General features: G+C 35.3%; 3 protein-coding genes across 3 annotated transcripts; 2 read left to right on the top strand and 1 right to left on the bottom strand.

Moving 5' to 3' along the window:
- Positions 1-939: 939 nt before the first annotated feature.
- Positions 940-2,106, bottom strand: LOC136412426 (aspartokinase-like). The gene has a single exon (XM_066395485.1). It carries the CDS (start codon positions 2,104-2,106, stop codon positions 940-942), a length of 1,167 nt encoding a protein of 388 aa, XP_066251582.1.
- Positions 2,107-6,147: 4,041 nt separating this feature from the next.
- LOC136412425 (aspartate-semialdehyde dehydrogenase-like) lies at positions 6,148-7,182 on the top strand. The gene has a single exon (XM_066395484.1). The coding sequence runs from the start codon at positions 6,148-6,150 to the stop codon at positions 7,180-7,182; it is 1,035 nt and encodes a 344-aa protein (XP_066251581.1).
- Positions 7,183-9,059: 1,877 nt separating this feature from the next.
- On the top strand, positions 9,060-10,618 carry LOC136412424 (23S rRNA (guanosine-2'-O-)-methyltransferase RlmB-like). Its single transcript, XM_066395483.1, has 3 exons — positions 9,060-9,694; positions 10,156-10,328; positions 10,374-10,618. The coding sequence occupies exons 1-3, from the start codon at positions 9,060-9,062 to the stop codon at positions 10,616-10,618; spliced, it is 1,053 nt and encodes a 350-aa protein (XP_066251580.1).
- The last annotated feature ends 5,263 nt before the right edge of the window (positions 10,619-15,881 follow it).

The following is a 15,881-nucleotide window of genomic DNA, read 5'->3' as shown; positions in this document are numbered from 1 at the left end:
CACATATCTTTCAAATGGTACTGTTGGGTGATTTTGTTTCATCCATATATCAAATGTATGGTGCATAAATATGTTTGAAATGATTGGGCTTATTGAACCTCCTTGCGGAACTCCTTTTTTCCCTAACTACCTTACTGCCATCTGCTTGCTGAATAGGGGATTTCATCCACCTTTCAACATACAGTATGACCCATTTGCAGTCTGTGTGCTTCTTGATAGCCTGCAGTGCTAAATTGTGGTCCAGATTGTCGAAAAATCCTGTAACATCAACAGCTTTCTTGGTAATCGTATCCTGTCTCCAATAAACAGCGGTTTTGCTATGTATCCTTGATCAGCAAAAAACTTACGTAAAGTTGGAGCCTTGTATTTAGCTTGAGTGAAAAGATTTAGAGCACCATCACGATCTTGAACACTTGCACTATGAACATCAGCCGCAATAATTAAGCCCACTGTATCTACAACAATATGACGTTTTCTACCCTTTATTTTTTTTTCAGCATCATATCCTCTGGATCCCCTTTTTGAGTGGTTTTTACTGATTGACTGTCAATTATTCCTACTGAAGGTGTTTCATTTTTACCAAACATTTTTCTTACCTCTTTTACTAGCATATTATGTATTTTTTCCAATTTGCCATTACTACGTCACCTGAGAAAATAGTCATACACCGTCTTCCATGGAGGAAAATCTTTCGGCAGCATTCTCCATTGACAACCACCTCTCATTATATACCTTATTGCATTAATAATTGTTCTGATATTGTGCTTTCTTGGCCTCCCTATCTTTCCTTGTGCAACATGTGGCTCCAAAATTTCCCATTCCTTATCACTTATATCACTTGGATACAATTTTCCCTCCTATTTTTTACTTACACTATCATATTTTTTTCCTCATTCCTTTTCAAGACATACTCTTAGACAACTGGACGTCAAGCCTATCCTAGTGCTGCATATCAAGCTCATACTCAGTATGTAAATCTTTGACCAAAGCTACAACGTATTCTTTTTGAACAATTATACTGATTTTGATTTCAGATGTTGTGATAGCAAGTATTTCTATCTTTTTTTCGCTTAAAACCTTGAGTGTGCGGTGCATCACTTCAGTGTTAGACATAACACCAATACCAATTATTGAAATTTTAGCTACATTATCGTTTATAACGTAATTTTCATTCTTATTCAGTGACTTTTCCATTAAATCAATATCAAATTTGGAGATAACAAAACTTGACCCATGTATCATATCAATTTTAACGTTTGCTCCTGCTATATCTCTTAAAGTACGCAAGTTATTTGCAAGGTTAGTGAAAGTTACAAGAGCTTCATTAGTGCTATAAGTTATTCCAGTAATTAAGTATCTCTCTAGTACATCCCTTTTGTGTAGTACTGTGGTGCCTTCTACTTCCTTAAAAGTGGATAGCACTTGCACTTTAATGTTATGTTTCATTGCAAGTTGTACTGAACGATTATGCAGTATTTTAGCACCAGATGACGACATTTCCAACATTTCATCGTAAGAGATAAATTTGAGCTTGCATGCCTTTGGAACAATTTTCGGGTCTGCTGTATATATTCCATCAATATCAGTAAAAATTTCGCAAGCTCTAACACCAAAGGCTATCGCGAAGGCAACTGCTGATATATCAGAGCCTCCTCTTCCAAAAGTAGTGATTCTATCATCATTTATACCCTGAAAACCAGCGATGATCGCAGCAGTATAACCCTCAGCAAAAGATCTTTTCACACGTTCAATCTTTATTGTTTTTATTTTAGACTCAGAATAAAAATCATCAGTTACAATTGGTAACTGCCAGGCAAGCCATGATTTAGCATTAACTCCGATCGATTGGAGAGTGATAGCTAATAGACCGCAAGAGATTTGCTCTCCTGCTGAAAGCATAACGTCATACTCTGATAACTCTTGTCTGCAACTTAAATTTGAGATTTGTCTAGCCTGAAAAGCCATTTGGTCAGTAAATCCTGCAACAGCAGATACAACAACGATTACATTACAACCTTTCTCAATATCGTTTTTTATCAAATTTGCAACTCGGTTTAAATCAGTTAGCGAAGTCCCACCAAATTTTTTTATGATTATTTTGTCCATAGTTACAATATAACTCTCTTCTGAAGAAAAATATAGTTTTTGTAGAGATAGCAGCTTGCAAGCCATTTAGAAAAGGGAGGACAAAGCTATAGCTAACGCGTCATACCGCGAATGAATCCAGTTATCTAAGTGGGGAGAGAGGTGACTTTCTCCACTTAGATAACTGGATTCATTCGCGGTATAGATTCCGCTAACTAGTAGCGGAATGACGAATTTGTTGTTTTAAAATTGTCAGTAAATCTAAGCCACTTTAACTATATAGCACGAATTAAACCACTAAGCAGCAGAAGACCTTGCATGACCTCCAAAAAATGCTTTTACTCTTTCAAGATAAGTAGGTGGTTCTGCAGGGATTTCTATTTCATCTATTTTAGAATATATTGCCGCGTCTACGACTTCATCCGTTATTAACTCCCTTAACCTTTGTTTTATCTGCCCTTTCTGAATATGCTCCCCATAGTCGTTATAAAACTTTACATATAATTCCTTAAACACGAATTCTTTTATAGCATCTCTTGTATAAGAAATGCCGTCCTTTACTTCATCACTCACGTTGCTCAAATCCACTTCAGAACTTGGTGAATACAAATCATCAAAATTTTCTTTCAAAACTTTTATCTTATAGTAGTGCTTATCCACATATTTCTCAAGAAATCTTTTAGTAGCATTACCAGCCAACTTCCCCATTAGCTGAGGCTCCAGTTGAGCTGCAAAGTTGTTTTCTGCTTCAAGGCCACTTAATGCATAAATAATACGGAGAAGCATTCCAGGACCACATTGGCGGTTACTTTCTTCAAAGCGAACCAGTAATATAGATTTCAATAGTTCTACGTCTGCATTTTGCTCTCTTGCCGCAATTAAAACTAAATTTATAGCCTGTGTCAATGTCAATCCGGTTTGTGAATCTACCCAATTTACCCACTCCCCAGTTTCATAACCATCCAATCTTAGATAAGGTTCTATCATTCGTTTTTGCTGACTTGTTAAACCGCTTATATAACTTTTAAACTCTTCATCCAACTCATTTAACGGCGTACCATGTTCTTCCTTTAATTTTTTGGCACATTCAATAACGCTTTGCTGAAAACTTCTAGTATGAACGCTCTGACTACTAGTACCCACATCACTTACATTAAACAAAAAGCTTAGCTGCTTTACATTCAAACCCAAAGGTGAAAAGAGTTTTACTGATGGATATTTTATTAACTCAAGAAGTGCTACTGGAATTAGCAGTGCATAATTTAACAATAATAAACCAAAATTAAATATAAGAAACCCACGTAGAGCTGATACCTTTGATGCAATGTACAAAAATGGAAGCTGTAGGTAATATATCAAGTGTATACTGAAGAATAAGATTTTGTCCTTTAATTTTATTGTTGGATCTTTATAAACCTCAAACAACATGCTATTGCTATCAATATTGTCGTTTTTAAAGGAGGTATAGTTGTTTATGATCTTCTCTTGCAAGGGAAGAAGCATTTTATTCAGGCAAATAAACGCAGCAATAACAATAAAACCTGTAGCCAAAAATGCTAGTGCAGGGCTAGAAGTGCTTGTAGATAAATAGGCATAAAGACCATCAACAATTAAGTTTTTGTATAATCTTTCAAAGGGACGAACTAGAATCGGGTCAAGGATATAGTTAACAAGAAGATTTAAATAATACACGAGAAACAAAAGTGCAATAATACTACAAACAACCAAAAATGCTTTTAACCTCGGATCCATAATCTCCTCTTAATAACTTGTTAACATAATCTATTTTAGAAATAAATTGAGAAAAATGCAATTTTTTATAAAGATCGATTGAAATTTCCGAGCTTCAGTTATATTGTTAATCTATTCAGATAGAAATTAGAAACTATTGTGTCAAATAAAATAGGTTTTTGGGCTATTTTTGCCTTAGTGATTAGTAGCCAAATTGGCTCTGGAATTTTTATGCTTCCAATTAGCCTTGCTCCATATGGCATGTATAGCCTTATAAGCTGGATAATATCAGGGCTTGGTGCTATATCTCTTGCTTTAGTTTTTGCCTCACTCTGCGCAAAATTTCCGGAAACGGGTGGCCCTCACGTCTATGTAAAGCATGCTTTTGGCCCTGCTGCAGCTTTTTTTGTTGGTTGGACGTATTGGGTGATCTCATGGGTTAGCACAACAGCCGTAATAGTTGTGGGTGTTGGTTATCTTACACCATTTTTCCATGAAGATATTCAAAACGTACATCTGTTTTTAGAGATGTTATTACTTACAATTATTACACTAATAAATTTTAGAGGAGTAGCTACTGCTGGACGTGTTGAGTTTTTATTGACGGTGATAAAAATTTCTGTATTGCTTGTAATACCTATAGCAGCATTGTTTTTTTTTGATAGAAATAACTTCATCATAAGTGAAGAAATATCAAATCTTTCAACATCGCAGATTCTTGCCCGTTCTACACTTATTACTCTATGGGGTTTTATTGGAGTTGAATTGGCAACAGCACCTGCAGGGTCAGTTGATAATCCAGCTAGAACAATACCAAGAGCTGTGGTACTTGGAACAATCTCTGTTGCTGTTGTGTATTTTATCAACAATCTTGCAATTATGGGATTAATAAATGGCAATGATTTAGCAAGTTCAAGAGCACCATATGTTGACGCAATAAAAATTATGGCCTCTGGCAATTGGCACTTGATTATTTCTATAACTGCGTTCATTTTTTGTGTTGGTACTTTAAACGCTTGGGTACTAGCTAGTGGACAAGTGGCCCTTGGCCTTGCAAAAGATAAACTGATGCCACAGTTTTTTGCTCAAAGAAACAAGCACGGTTCTCCTTTCTGGGGCATAACAACTAGCTCAGTTGGAACTGCAACTTTACTAATCCTCACTTCAAGCAACAATTTTGCTAAGCAGATCACATCAATTATCGACTTTTCTGTAGTTTCATTTTTATTTGTTTACCTTGCATGCAGTCTTGCTTTTCTCAAAGTTATTGTGCAAGAAAAGAGTTGTTACAAATTTTTAATTGGCAGTATAGCAACAACCTTTTGCTGCTGGGTAATATTTGAAACTTCTGTGAATACCTTGCTGATCGCAAGCTTATTCACTGCAAGTGGCGTACCTCTTTATTTATTTTGGTATCGCAGAGTTTCTGTATAGCAAATGTTATGTATCTGTTCAGCAGAGTGGCAAAATAAGGTAGACGAGAAAAGACAACTATAGGAAGAAATGGGTGTCATGCCAGTGCGTGACACTGGCATCCAGTTCTTTCGCGCAGTTCCATCAAAAACGTTGTAAAGCGCTTTCGTGTTTACCAACTTAGTGCCCAATCTGGATCCCAGTGTCAAGCACTGGCATGACAAGAAAGGGAACACTGGAATTTTTGTTTCAATATTTGTACATGAGCCATGCATCTGAACAGATACAATGTTGTAGCTAGAGATAATTTTTAAATGATTGATATTTATGAACCACGACTTTTCTTGTTGTCCACTTGTTCAACATTACCCTTCTCAAGTTTACTATCTACTTCTTTTGTGTGTTCATCATCTATACTAGTTTCATCTTTTATCTTACTAGGGTAATCTTCCTGCGATTTTTTATATGCTTCCATGTTGTCATATATAGGGTTACTGATGATTTCTATTTTTTCAGGTGTGAAAATCCTTGCTAAAAATCTCCTTATTATTGGTATTGACCTTAAGAGATCTCTTAGCTTTGAAGATTCTTGTCTTTTGTTTAGAGACTGTTGGTCTATTTTAGAGGTTTTTACACCATACTTTTTATCATCAAAATTTATTGTAGGCTTTCTTTTATTCGAAAGAACACTTTGGGCCTTTGATCCATTGGTTCCTTCAGGCCCTTGAGGTGTAGACATTGCAGGTTTAACCTTAGTTTCATCGTATTCCTTACTCATCTTTCATTTCATTATGTAATATTACTAATATTGCATAATAATAGCTAAATTACAATTAATTGCAAGGTAAAAATATTAAAACAATTGTAAATTTTGTCAGTAAAAATATAATAGAACTTTAAAATTAGAGGTTCATCTATATGGGATACAAAATTGCTGTTATTGGAGCAACCGGAAGAGTAGGGCGTGAGGTATTAAGCACGCTTGCTGAATTTCAAGATGAGGTGATAGATTGCGTTATTGCACTTGCATCGAAAAAATCAGAAGGGAAGAAGGTGAGCTTTGGTGACAAAGAGTTAACAGTTTTATGCCTTGAGGATTATGACTTCGTTGGAACTAATGTAGCCATTTTCTGTGCTGGATCTCATGTTTCTGAAGAGTATGTACCAATTGCAACACAGGCTGGATGCATCGTGATAGATAACAGTTCCCATTTTAGAATGAAAGAGGGTGTGCCACTCATTATTCCAGAGATTAATAAAGAAAAAATTATGGAATATAAAAACCACAACATAATATCCAATCCAAACTGTACTACAATACAGATGCTGCTAGTACTACATCTATTACACCAAAAAGCAAAAATAAAGAGAATCGTTGCTTCAACTTATCAATCAACTTCTGGTGCAGGCAAAGCAGCAATGGATGAGCTCTATGACCAGACAAAAAAAATCTTTATGAACGAAGCTAAAAAACCCAAGATATTCTCTAAGCAAATAGCATTCAATTGCATTCCCCATGTAGGAGAATTCATGGAAAATGGTTCTACAGAAGAGGAATGGAAAATGCAAGAGGAGACAAAAAAAATTTTAGAGGAAGATATAAAAGTTACTGCAACTTGTGTAAGGGTACCCGTCTTTATCGGTCACGCTATGGCAGTAAATGTGGAATTTGATCAACATATCACTGAAGAACAAGCTCGTGAAGTGCTAAGTGAAGCCGAAGATAGTGGAGTTTTAGTGTACAACAGGCGTGAAGATAGTGAATACATAACTCAAATTGATGTTGTACAGGAGAATGCTGTATATGTATCGCGTATTAGAAGAGACAATACTGTTGAGCACGGATTAAATATGTGGATAGTGGCTGACAACCTGCGCAAAGGCGCAGCATTAAATATAGTGCAGATTCTTGAGATTTTGATAAGAGAGCATTTGTCAATCAAGTGCATATAGAGCGCACGTACGTTGTAATTCGAAGGAAATTTGTATACCACATGGCAGCGCGTGACGCTGGAATGGCTTTGTTGCATCGCTACTTATGAAAGGCTAACTATAATTAGGATTATAAGCAACTTATTGAAAATCTTGTTTTTTTTGCAATCAATCTGATCAAATTTAAGAATAGTAACTTGTTATTTATATTAATAAATTTAATTCTATTGAAAATAGCTAAAGCATTGAAATTCTTGAATTTTAGCCGGATTAGTGAGTGGTAGTGAAATTTCTTTTACTCAAATTTAGGTATTCACTGACCGTTCTTGTTATAAATACCAGAATAATAAGCTACTGATATTCTCCACCTTTTTTATCTTTAATCCATCATAGCTAGCGATGCAACAAAGCCGGCTGGATTCCAGTGTCAAGCACTGGAATGACACCATTTGCTGTGCAGTTTACCTTCAAAAATGAATGTTCGTACAGCTAGTGCGACCCGAAAGTCGTGATTTTGTGATGGTAAAATTCCATCTTCCCTAGACATCGGGGGTAATGTATGTCTCACATTTTAGAGAGTGGCAACCTCTAGGATGCAAGCATGAGATAAAAGCAGGTAACACTAAACCTTATAGTGAATCCCTGCAAACAGAGTTAGATATGGTTACGAGAGGAACCAATGCCTGAATTGTCGTAACGAACGATATGCGAAATAAGGTTGGTTAACGCATAGACCAAAAGGTACGGAGAAAGTGGATAATTAGAACTTGACTGGTCTGATTAAGATGTTTCCCATCTCCCGGCAAAAAGTTGGAACCTAAGTCTAACATGAAACAATTTCATGGAACGGAGTAACATTATAGATGCTCTTATTCTTTAAGCAGGGAGCCACCCGTATGCACCTATAATGAGGGATTGTCTAAGAAGCCAAGGCCTAAAGTAATGTTTAGGATATGCTGACGTGGACACTGTAATTTGGAAGGTAAAGTTGTGAGTAGTGGTTAATATGTTATGAGCCAACATTAAGTGTTAGGTATGAATGAATACGACTTCTCTAGTAATATAGAGAATGCTGTATTTAAGCTATAAAAACAAATTTACCAAGCTTTGAAATGTTAATTACATGGAGAAGTATGTATGACAAACACCAAGTTAGAGAGAAGCCGGATGTGGTGAAAGTCACTAGTCCGGTTTTGAAGTCGAGTGGGGAGAGGTGACTTTCTCCACTTAGATAACTGCGTCACGCGCTGCCGAACACTGTATGGTTATACAAGAAAAATTAAGGCTTAAAAGGAATTTTAAGTATCAGGACTCAAGGTTTTTATTCCTTCTTAATAAAACATAAAAAGCCCCTTTACCACCATGTTTTTTCGTAGCTTGTTGGTAGTATAGAACCATATGCTGGATTTTAGTGTCATTTAACCATTTATTTAAGTTACTCTTTATAGTGTCTGTTTTATTTGTTGCACTGCCGTATCCCGTAATTACCAATAAACATCTATTTCCTGCTCGATAATTTTTGATAATAAAATCTATCAATTTACAGTAAGCATCCTCTATATTATAGCCGTGCAAATCGAGCTTATCGCTTATAAAATATTTACCACTATCAATCTTTGATTTTGTGTTGTAGTCAAGACAAAATGATGAGTTACTATTATTGGTATTAAGAAAATTCCCTTGTAAGTCGGAGGTACCTTTATCAACCATAGACTTTATATTTACTTTATGATCAACTTTCAAAGTAACTTTTCCACATTCTATTGGCTTAACATTTTTTTGCCAATCCAACTCATCGTCCGACATAAACGCATTAATCGAATTGTATAATTTTACAACAATATCCAAACATAGTAAAATGTTGCTTATTCTATAAAAACCCGATTTTCAATAATACGATGAAATCGTCAAAAACTAATGAGAATTTTTGGCTGTATGGAAAGCACACCTGCATGTCAGCACTGAAGAATAAAAATAGGCGGTGTATAGAACTGTTAGTAACAGAAAATTTCTATAGAGAACATGAAAAAGAAATTAGGCAATGTGCAAATAGTAAGGGCATTAAAGTTCGATTAGTAGAAAACAAAATACTTAATGACGTTTTATCTAAAGGTGCTAACCATCAAGGAATTGCTTTAAATGTTGCCCCTATTCTTTATAACTTAAGCATCGAAGAGGTAGCTGAAAGCTCAAACGACAGCTCTACTATAGTCATTTTAGATCAAGTCACTGACACGCACAATATTGGATCAATTTTAAGAACTTCAGCTTGTTTTAATGTCGACGCATTGGTTTTACCACATAATCATTCACCGAGTGAAAATGCATCTATTGCAAAAGCAGCAAGTGGAGCTTTAGATATTGTTCCGCTAATATACGTTACAAATATAGTAAAAACTATGCAGTATTTGAAGAAGGTCGGCTACTGGTGTTACGGGCTTGATTGCAATGCTAAAGAAAATATAGATGAAATAAAGAGCTTTGAGAAAAAAAGAGTGATCATTTTTGGTTCTGAAGAGAAAGGAATGCGGAGGTTAGTTAAAGAAAATTGTGATTATCTTTTAAAAATACCAATGTCAAATGCAATTAACAGTTTAAATGTTTCAAATGCAGCAGCAATAGGCCTATATTCTATTTATATTAAAACAAATGCCAGCGCATAGCTGTTTATAATAAAAATACTTGATAAAAATGTGGTTTTATATTATAATGTGTTAAATAATGGACAAAAGGAGTTATATTTATGTCTTACATGAGAAATGAACAGGATATCCGCTCTCAGGGCGTTTATTATAGCGCTGGGCTCAGAAATTACCTAACTAAAGTATATAATTATATGGCTTTAGCTTTGGGCGTTACAGGGCTTGTTGCGTTTCTAACGGTATTTTCTGGTCTTTTTCAGGTAATTCATTCTAATCCCGTCCTGTTGTATACAGTAATATTTTCTCCACTTGTACTAGTGTTTTTTGTATACCCTAAAATTCTACATCTTAGTGTTCAGTCTGCATTCACCATATTTTTTGCGTTTGCAGTATTAATTGGAATGTCTTCATCCTATATTTTCATAATTTATACTGCAGAAAGTATAGCAAGAGCATTTTTCATTACATCAATCATGTTCGGCTCTATGGCTTTGTATGGCAACATCACAAAAAGAGATCTAACAAGTATGGGCTCTTTTTTGAGAATGGGAGTCTGGGGATTAATTATAGCATCTGTAGTGAATTTGTTCCTTGGAAGTGGTCCACTTGATTTTGCAATATCATTCATATCAGTGATAGTGTTTACTTTAAAAACTGCATCTGACGCTCAGAGAATCAAGGATGTTTATTACAAGTATAATGATGGTTCAGAAGCTGCTACTACTAAGCTGGCAATACTTGGTGCAACTAGTCTTTACCTAGACTTTATCAATATATTTCTCAGTTTGCTCAGGTTACTTAATAATAGGGACTAGATGTTTTCCTTTTTAAGGAAAGGTAGTAAGAATTCTATAGTTTTCTTTTTAGTATCTTTAGTCGTATTGATGCTATGTCTTGCATATGCATCGGTGCCACTATATAGCATTTTCTGTAAAGCTACCGGGTATGGTGGCACAACAAGAAAAGTAACTAATGCAACAATAAGTGCAACTGACCAAAAAATCAGGGTTCACTTCAATTCTGATATAATGTCCGATCTACCTTGGGAATTTAAATCAGAAACTAACTACGTTGACGTAAACATAGGAGAACAAAGTTTAGCTTTTTATTACGCAAAAAATCTATCTGATCAGCCTTCATTTGGAATGGCGGTGTATAATGTTACGCCTTTTAAAGCAGGTAAGTATTTCAATAAAGTTGCATGCTTTTGTTTTGAAGAACAAATGTTGCTACCAAAACGGAAAGCAGCTATGCCCGTATCTTTTTATATAGATCCTGAGATAATGCTTGATAACAATACAAAAGATTTGAGCGAAATAACACTATCATACACGTTTTTTAAGCTTAAGTAACAGAATGTTTGCAAACCATGTCATTTCAGTAATCAATAGGGTGTCATCCAAGTAGCTGACACTGGAATGACAGGAGGTAACGCAAGAAGTCTATTGATTGTGAAAACAATAACTTTGCAAAATATTAATTGTTAGATAACATAATCAAAGTTTTTATCTTACATTCATCATGGTTAGAGCTATACAAATAAAAAAAACTGGGGGACCAGAAGTATTAGAATTTGTAGATAAGAGCATAGGTGAGTCAAAAGGCGAGGAAATTTTAGTACGTCACACAACTATTGGCTTAAATCGTTATGATTTAGAGCACAGAAAAGGTATGCGCAAAGTTAAAGATCTACCATCAGTGCTTGGAGTGGAAGCAGTGGGAGTTATTGAAAAGCTTGGTAAAAAAATCAGTGATGGATTCAAAATTGGAGACAGAGTTGGATATTGCACAGCTCCTCCAGGGGCATATTGTGAAAAGCGCATTATACACCAGAAATATCTGATAAAAATTCCAGATGACATATCTGATGAAGTTGCTGCTGCAGTGCTGTTTAAAGGTATGACAGCTCACTATTTAGTTAATCAATCTTATAAAGTTAGGCCTGGTGCTTTCGTGCTAGTTCATGGGGCTAATGGTGGTTTAGGACAAACAATATGCCAATGGGCAAAGGATAAAAAAGGTGTAGTGATAGGTTCTGTAAGCTCTGATGAAAAAATGAAGATAGTTTTACAAAGTGGCTGCACATACGCAATAAACTACAATGATAAAGACTTCGTTTCTAAAATTATGGAGATTACGCAAAACAGAGGAGTAGGTGCAGTGTATGACCCTATAGGTTACGCTACAAGCAAGCTTTCTTTTGAATCTTTAGGCAGGTTCGGTATATACGTTTCCTATGGGCAGATATCAGGTAACGCTCCTATTAGTTTTTCTTTACTTAGTTCACGTTCGTTATTTGCAACTGGAACCTCAATATACCATTATAAGCATGATAGATTCACATTAGTGCTTACCACAATGGAAATCTTCGAGATGATAAGAAAAAAACTTTTAACTGTACGGATCAATAAAAAATATAAATTTGATGAAATAATCCAAGCTCATCGCGATATGGAAAATAGAAAAGCGAGTGGGTTAAATATTATCAAAATCTCTTAAATAAACTAGTAATTTAAACTAACCATTCATTAAATCATATCAACTAGGACTTCACATATTTAATTCTCCTTTTGGGGGAATTAAAAGCATATAGCTAAACTGACTTAGGCTTACCGACGATTTGAAAAACCATCATTTCGCTACTCGTTAGCGGAATCTATGCTGAGATACCGCGAATAGGCTTCTTGCATAACCCAAATTAAGTAGAAAGAGGTATCATCCGAGTAGCTGACACTGGTTCCTTTATGACGGTAGTAGCCCCCCTTCTCCTGTCATTCCAGTGCTCTCTTCTTGTCATCCCAGTGCCCAAACACTGGGATCCAGTTTCACCTTATGATGGTGTCATGAAAGTAGCTGACACTGGTTTCCATCCAAGACGGTGTCATTCCTTACTATTACCCACAAATATAAATGTACTTATAAATAAAGTATTACAATATTAAAGTTTGCAAATATTGAGGGTATAAAAATGGCAAACAAGAGTAATGAATGGGCTAAAAATGAATTTGGAGATGCTGTACTTGGAGATAAAAGATTAACTGACCGATTAGTAAAGATTGCTGATAGTTTGATAAGTTTACCTGAAAGCTCAATTAATGAGGCATGCGGAAGTTGGTCAGAAGCAAAAGCAGCATACCGTTTTTTTCAAAATGAGAATATAAAAGAAAGTGATATTTTAGCTACACATATTAATAAGACGGTTGAGAGAACAAAAGCTCACAAGAGGGTTCTTGTCATTCAAGATACCAGTTACATTGTATATAATAACCATAAAAAAACAAGCGGATTAGCAAATTTGTCCAGTTATGATACTGCAAAAGGTATTATAATGCATACAGCTCTTGCCGTTAGTATAGAAGGTTTGGTACTAGGGATACTAGATCAAAAAGTTTATTCAAGACCTGAAGAAACTGAGAACCTTAAAAAAAAGAGCGATCGCATTGAAGATAAAGAAAGCGTAAAGTGGTTGGAAACTTTAAGAAAAACAAATAATATTATTGATCCAACTCAAACTGAGACTATAACTGTATGCGATAGAGAAGCAGATATATATGACTTTTTTGAGCTTGCACATAATCTTAATTCGGCAGTGCTAGTTAGAGCATGCAGAGATAGAGCAGTAAATAGAAAATCTCGATATCCTGAAAAAGGTGAGCAGAAGTTATGGGCATTTATTAAATCCTCTCATTGTGCAGGTACGGTAGAAGTTGAAGTTCCTGTAAAAGATAATAAGCCAAAAAGAACAGCACGTTTGGAAGTTAGATTTGGAAAGTTTATGATGAATCCATCTAAGAATAATATTAGGCATAAGACGGAAGAACTACCTAAATTACCACTTTATGCAGTTTATGTTGTTGAGAAAACTCCCCTTCCCTTAAAAAAAAACCGCTAGAATGGATGCTATTAACGAATCTTTCAGTTAATACTTTCGATGAAGCTGTTGAAAAAATTAGTTGGTATTGCCTTAGATGGAAAATAGAGATATTACATAAAATTTTAAATCCGATCTCAAAGTTGAAGAATGTAGGCTTGGAATAGCAGAAAGACTAATGAGATATCTAACAGTTGTGAGTATTATTGCTTGGAGGATCTTCTTTATTACATCAATTGCAAGAGCTAACCCAACATTACCATGTACTACCTTATTAGCTGAAGAAGAATGGAAAGTTTTATACGTTAAAATACACAGAAAACCATGTCCAAGTGTAGTTCCCAACATAAAAGAAGCTGTTTCATGAACTTGGAGGCCATTTAGCAAGAAAAAATGACCCAGAACCAGGACCTTATGTTCTTTGGAAAGGATATAAACGTCTCTTTGATTTAGCAGAAGGATGGCGACTTGCTCACGAACCTCATATTTGTGGGTAATAGTAAGTTGTTAGCGGGATCTGGAGATACCGCGGCGGTATGACGTAGGGAAATCTTACTTATTATAGCTATAGTTCTACATGAATTACAAAAGTAACATTTACTAGATCTTAATATTTTAGATCTATATTTTAATAAATAATGAGCTGTAATTAGTATGAATAATCCATTTAAAAGTGAGAACTATAAAAAAAATCTCGATTCTCTGATCAAAGCTGTAAAGCTAGGAAATGCAGAGAAACAATATAACAAAACGTTAAGGGATTTATCTCATGCATTAGAAGGTTTTACAGGTGAGGCAAAAGGTATAGCTGAGTTTGTTATATATACTGACTTGAACAATTATGTAGAACAACCATTAGGTCTTTTTAAAACATTAATGAATAGAATTTTGGGAAAAAATTTTCCAACCAAGAACAGTAGTATAAGTAATTTTGTAAATGATGAGTTGTCAAGTTTCACTTTAGAAACAGCAGCTAAGTATACAAGAATTTTAAAAAAAATTGATCTCTTGGAACAATTAGAAAAAGATTTCAGAAAAAATAATATTTTAAAAGATTCTTTAAATTTAGAACAAAGTGAAAAGAGTCAAGGAAAAGATAGATCACACGAAGTGAGTTTGGAAGGTAGAAAGCAAAAGGAAGGTACTTTTGAGCTGCGAAAAGAAGAACAGCCGAAAGAAAAATTAGGTGGTAATCGCATGAGGCAAATAAAGCGACCAACAACAGCACCTCCGGCTGCTCCAGATTCGAGGAAGGTACGCTTTAAATCAGAAATATCCTCAGATGGAGAAAGCAAGGCAAAGTCTACATTTTCTTTACTAAAAGGAGCTAATAGTTTTAGTATGCCTGATGCTAAGGAAAATCCTTCTGAGGATTCAGGCTATGAAAGTTCATTAGATCAGGGGTCTGAATATGAAGACATATCAAATTATCAAGAGAAGAAGAGTAAAATTTTAATAGAAAATTCGCAGAGTTCAAAATCGCCCAAAGAAGAGCCAATTTATGCAACAGTTCCTAAAGAACATATAGAAGCAAAAAGAGAACGTAAGCAGAAACAACAACCTCAATCCCTCGTATCACCAAAACCACCGCAAGTGCCAAAAAAAATGTTTACTACTGGTCAAGAAGTTAGACAAGGATCGAAAGTGGTAATCAAAGATAAACCTGCCGTACCGCCAAAGCCTAAAAATCTAAGCCGTGCTAATCAAAAAGTAAGCACAGAGCCAAAAGTAGTAGGAGTAATTCTTAAAAAATCAGCTGAAAGAGTACCACTAAAATCTGAAAATCAAGACAATAGGAAATCAGCACAAAAAGCTGCTGGTAAGGCGATACCAAAAGTAGCAGCAGCTACTATGAAAGGAGGAGCTAATCGCGAGATGGGCAGTAAAGTAAAGGCATTAAAAGAAAAATTTGAGCAAAATCAAGCAAAAGGAAATGCTAATGTACAGCTTGCTGAAAGCAAAACCACTCCAGCAGCACAAGCGGATATCGGTGTGAAGAAAAAACAATCTCATTCATTTCTAACAGAGAATAAAAGATCTGCAACGAAACACGTAACAGCAAAATCTGATCAAAAATCTCATGTCAGCAAAAATTCCCTTCTCACGCATGCAAATGTAAAGGAAATGGTTGCACAAATTGAGAAAGGAAAAGGAGGAAGATAGTAACATTTGGGAAAAAAACATATGTGTCAAGTCAAGAGATTGTG

Source organism: Euwallacea similis, chromosome 12 (assembly GCF_039881205.1).
Source record: "Euwallacea similis isolate ESF13 chromosome 12, ESF131.1, whole genome shotgun sequence".
In the NCBI taxonomy this organism is placed as follows: domain Eukaryota; kingdom Metazoa; phylum Arthropoda; class Insecta; order Coleoptera; family Curculionidae; genus Euwallacea; species Euwallacea similis.
Note: the sequence above shows the minus strand (reverse complement) of the source record. Positions and strands in the feature narration are given on the sequence as shown.

Bases quoted from the DNA above. Each gene is read 5' to 3' on its own strand.
- LOC136412425 (XM_066395484.1), top strand. From the start codon at position 6,148: ATGGGATACAAAATTGCTGTTATTGGAGCAACCGGAAGAGTAGGGCGT.
- LOC136412424 (XM_066395483.1), top strand. From the start codon at position 9,060: ATGAAATCGTCAAAAACTAATGAGAATTTTTGGCTGTATGGAAAGCAC. The intron at 9,695-10,155 runs GTTAGTTAAAGA...TCTACATCTTAG, and splicing joins GAAGAGAAAGGAATGCGGAG to TGTTCAGTCTGCATTCACCA. The intron at 10,329-10,373 runs GTATGGGCTCTT...GATTAATTATAG, and splicing joins CACAAAAAGAGATCTAACAA to CATCTGTAGTGAATTTGTTC.
- LOC136412426 (XM_066395485.1), bottom strand. From the start codon at position 2,106: ATGGACAAAATAATCATAAAAAAATTTGGTGGGACTTCGCTAACTGAT.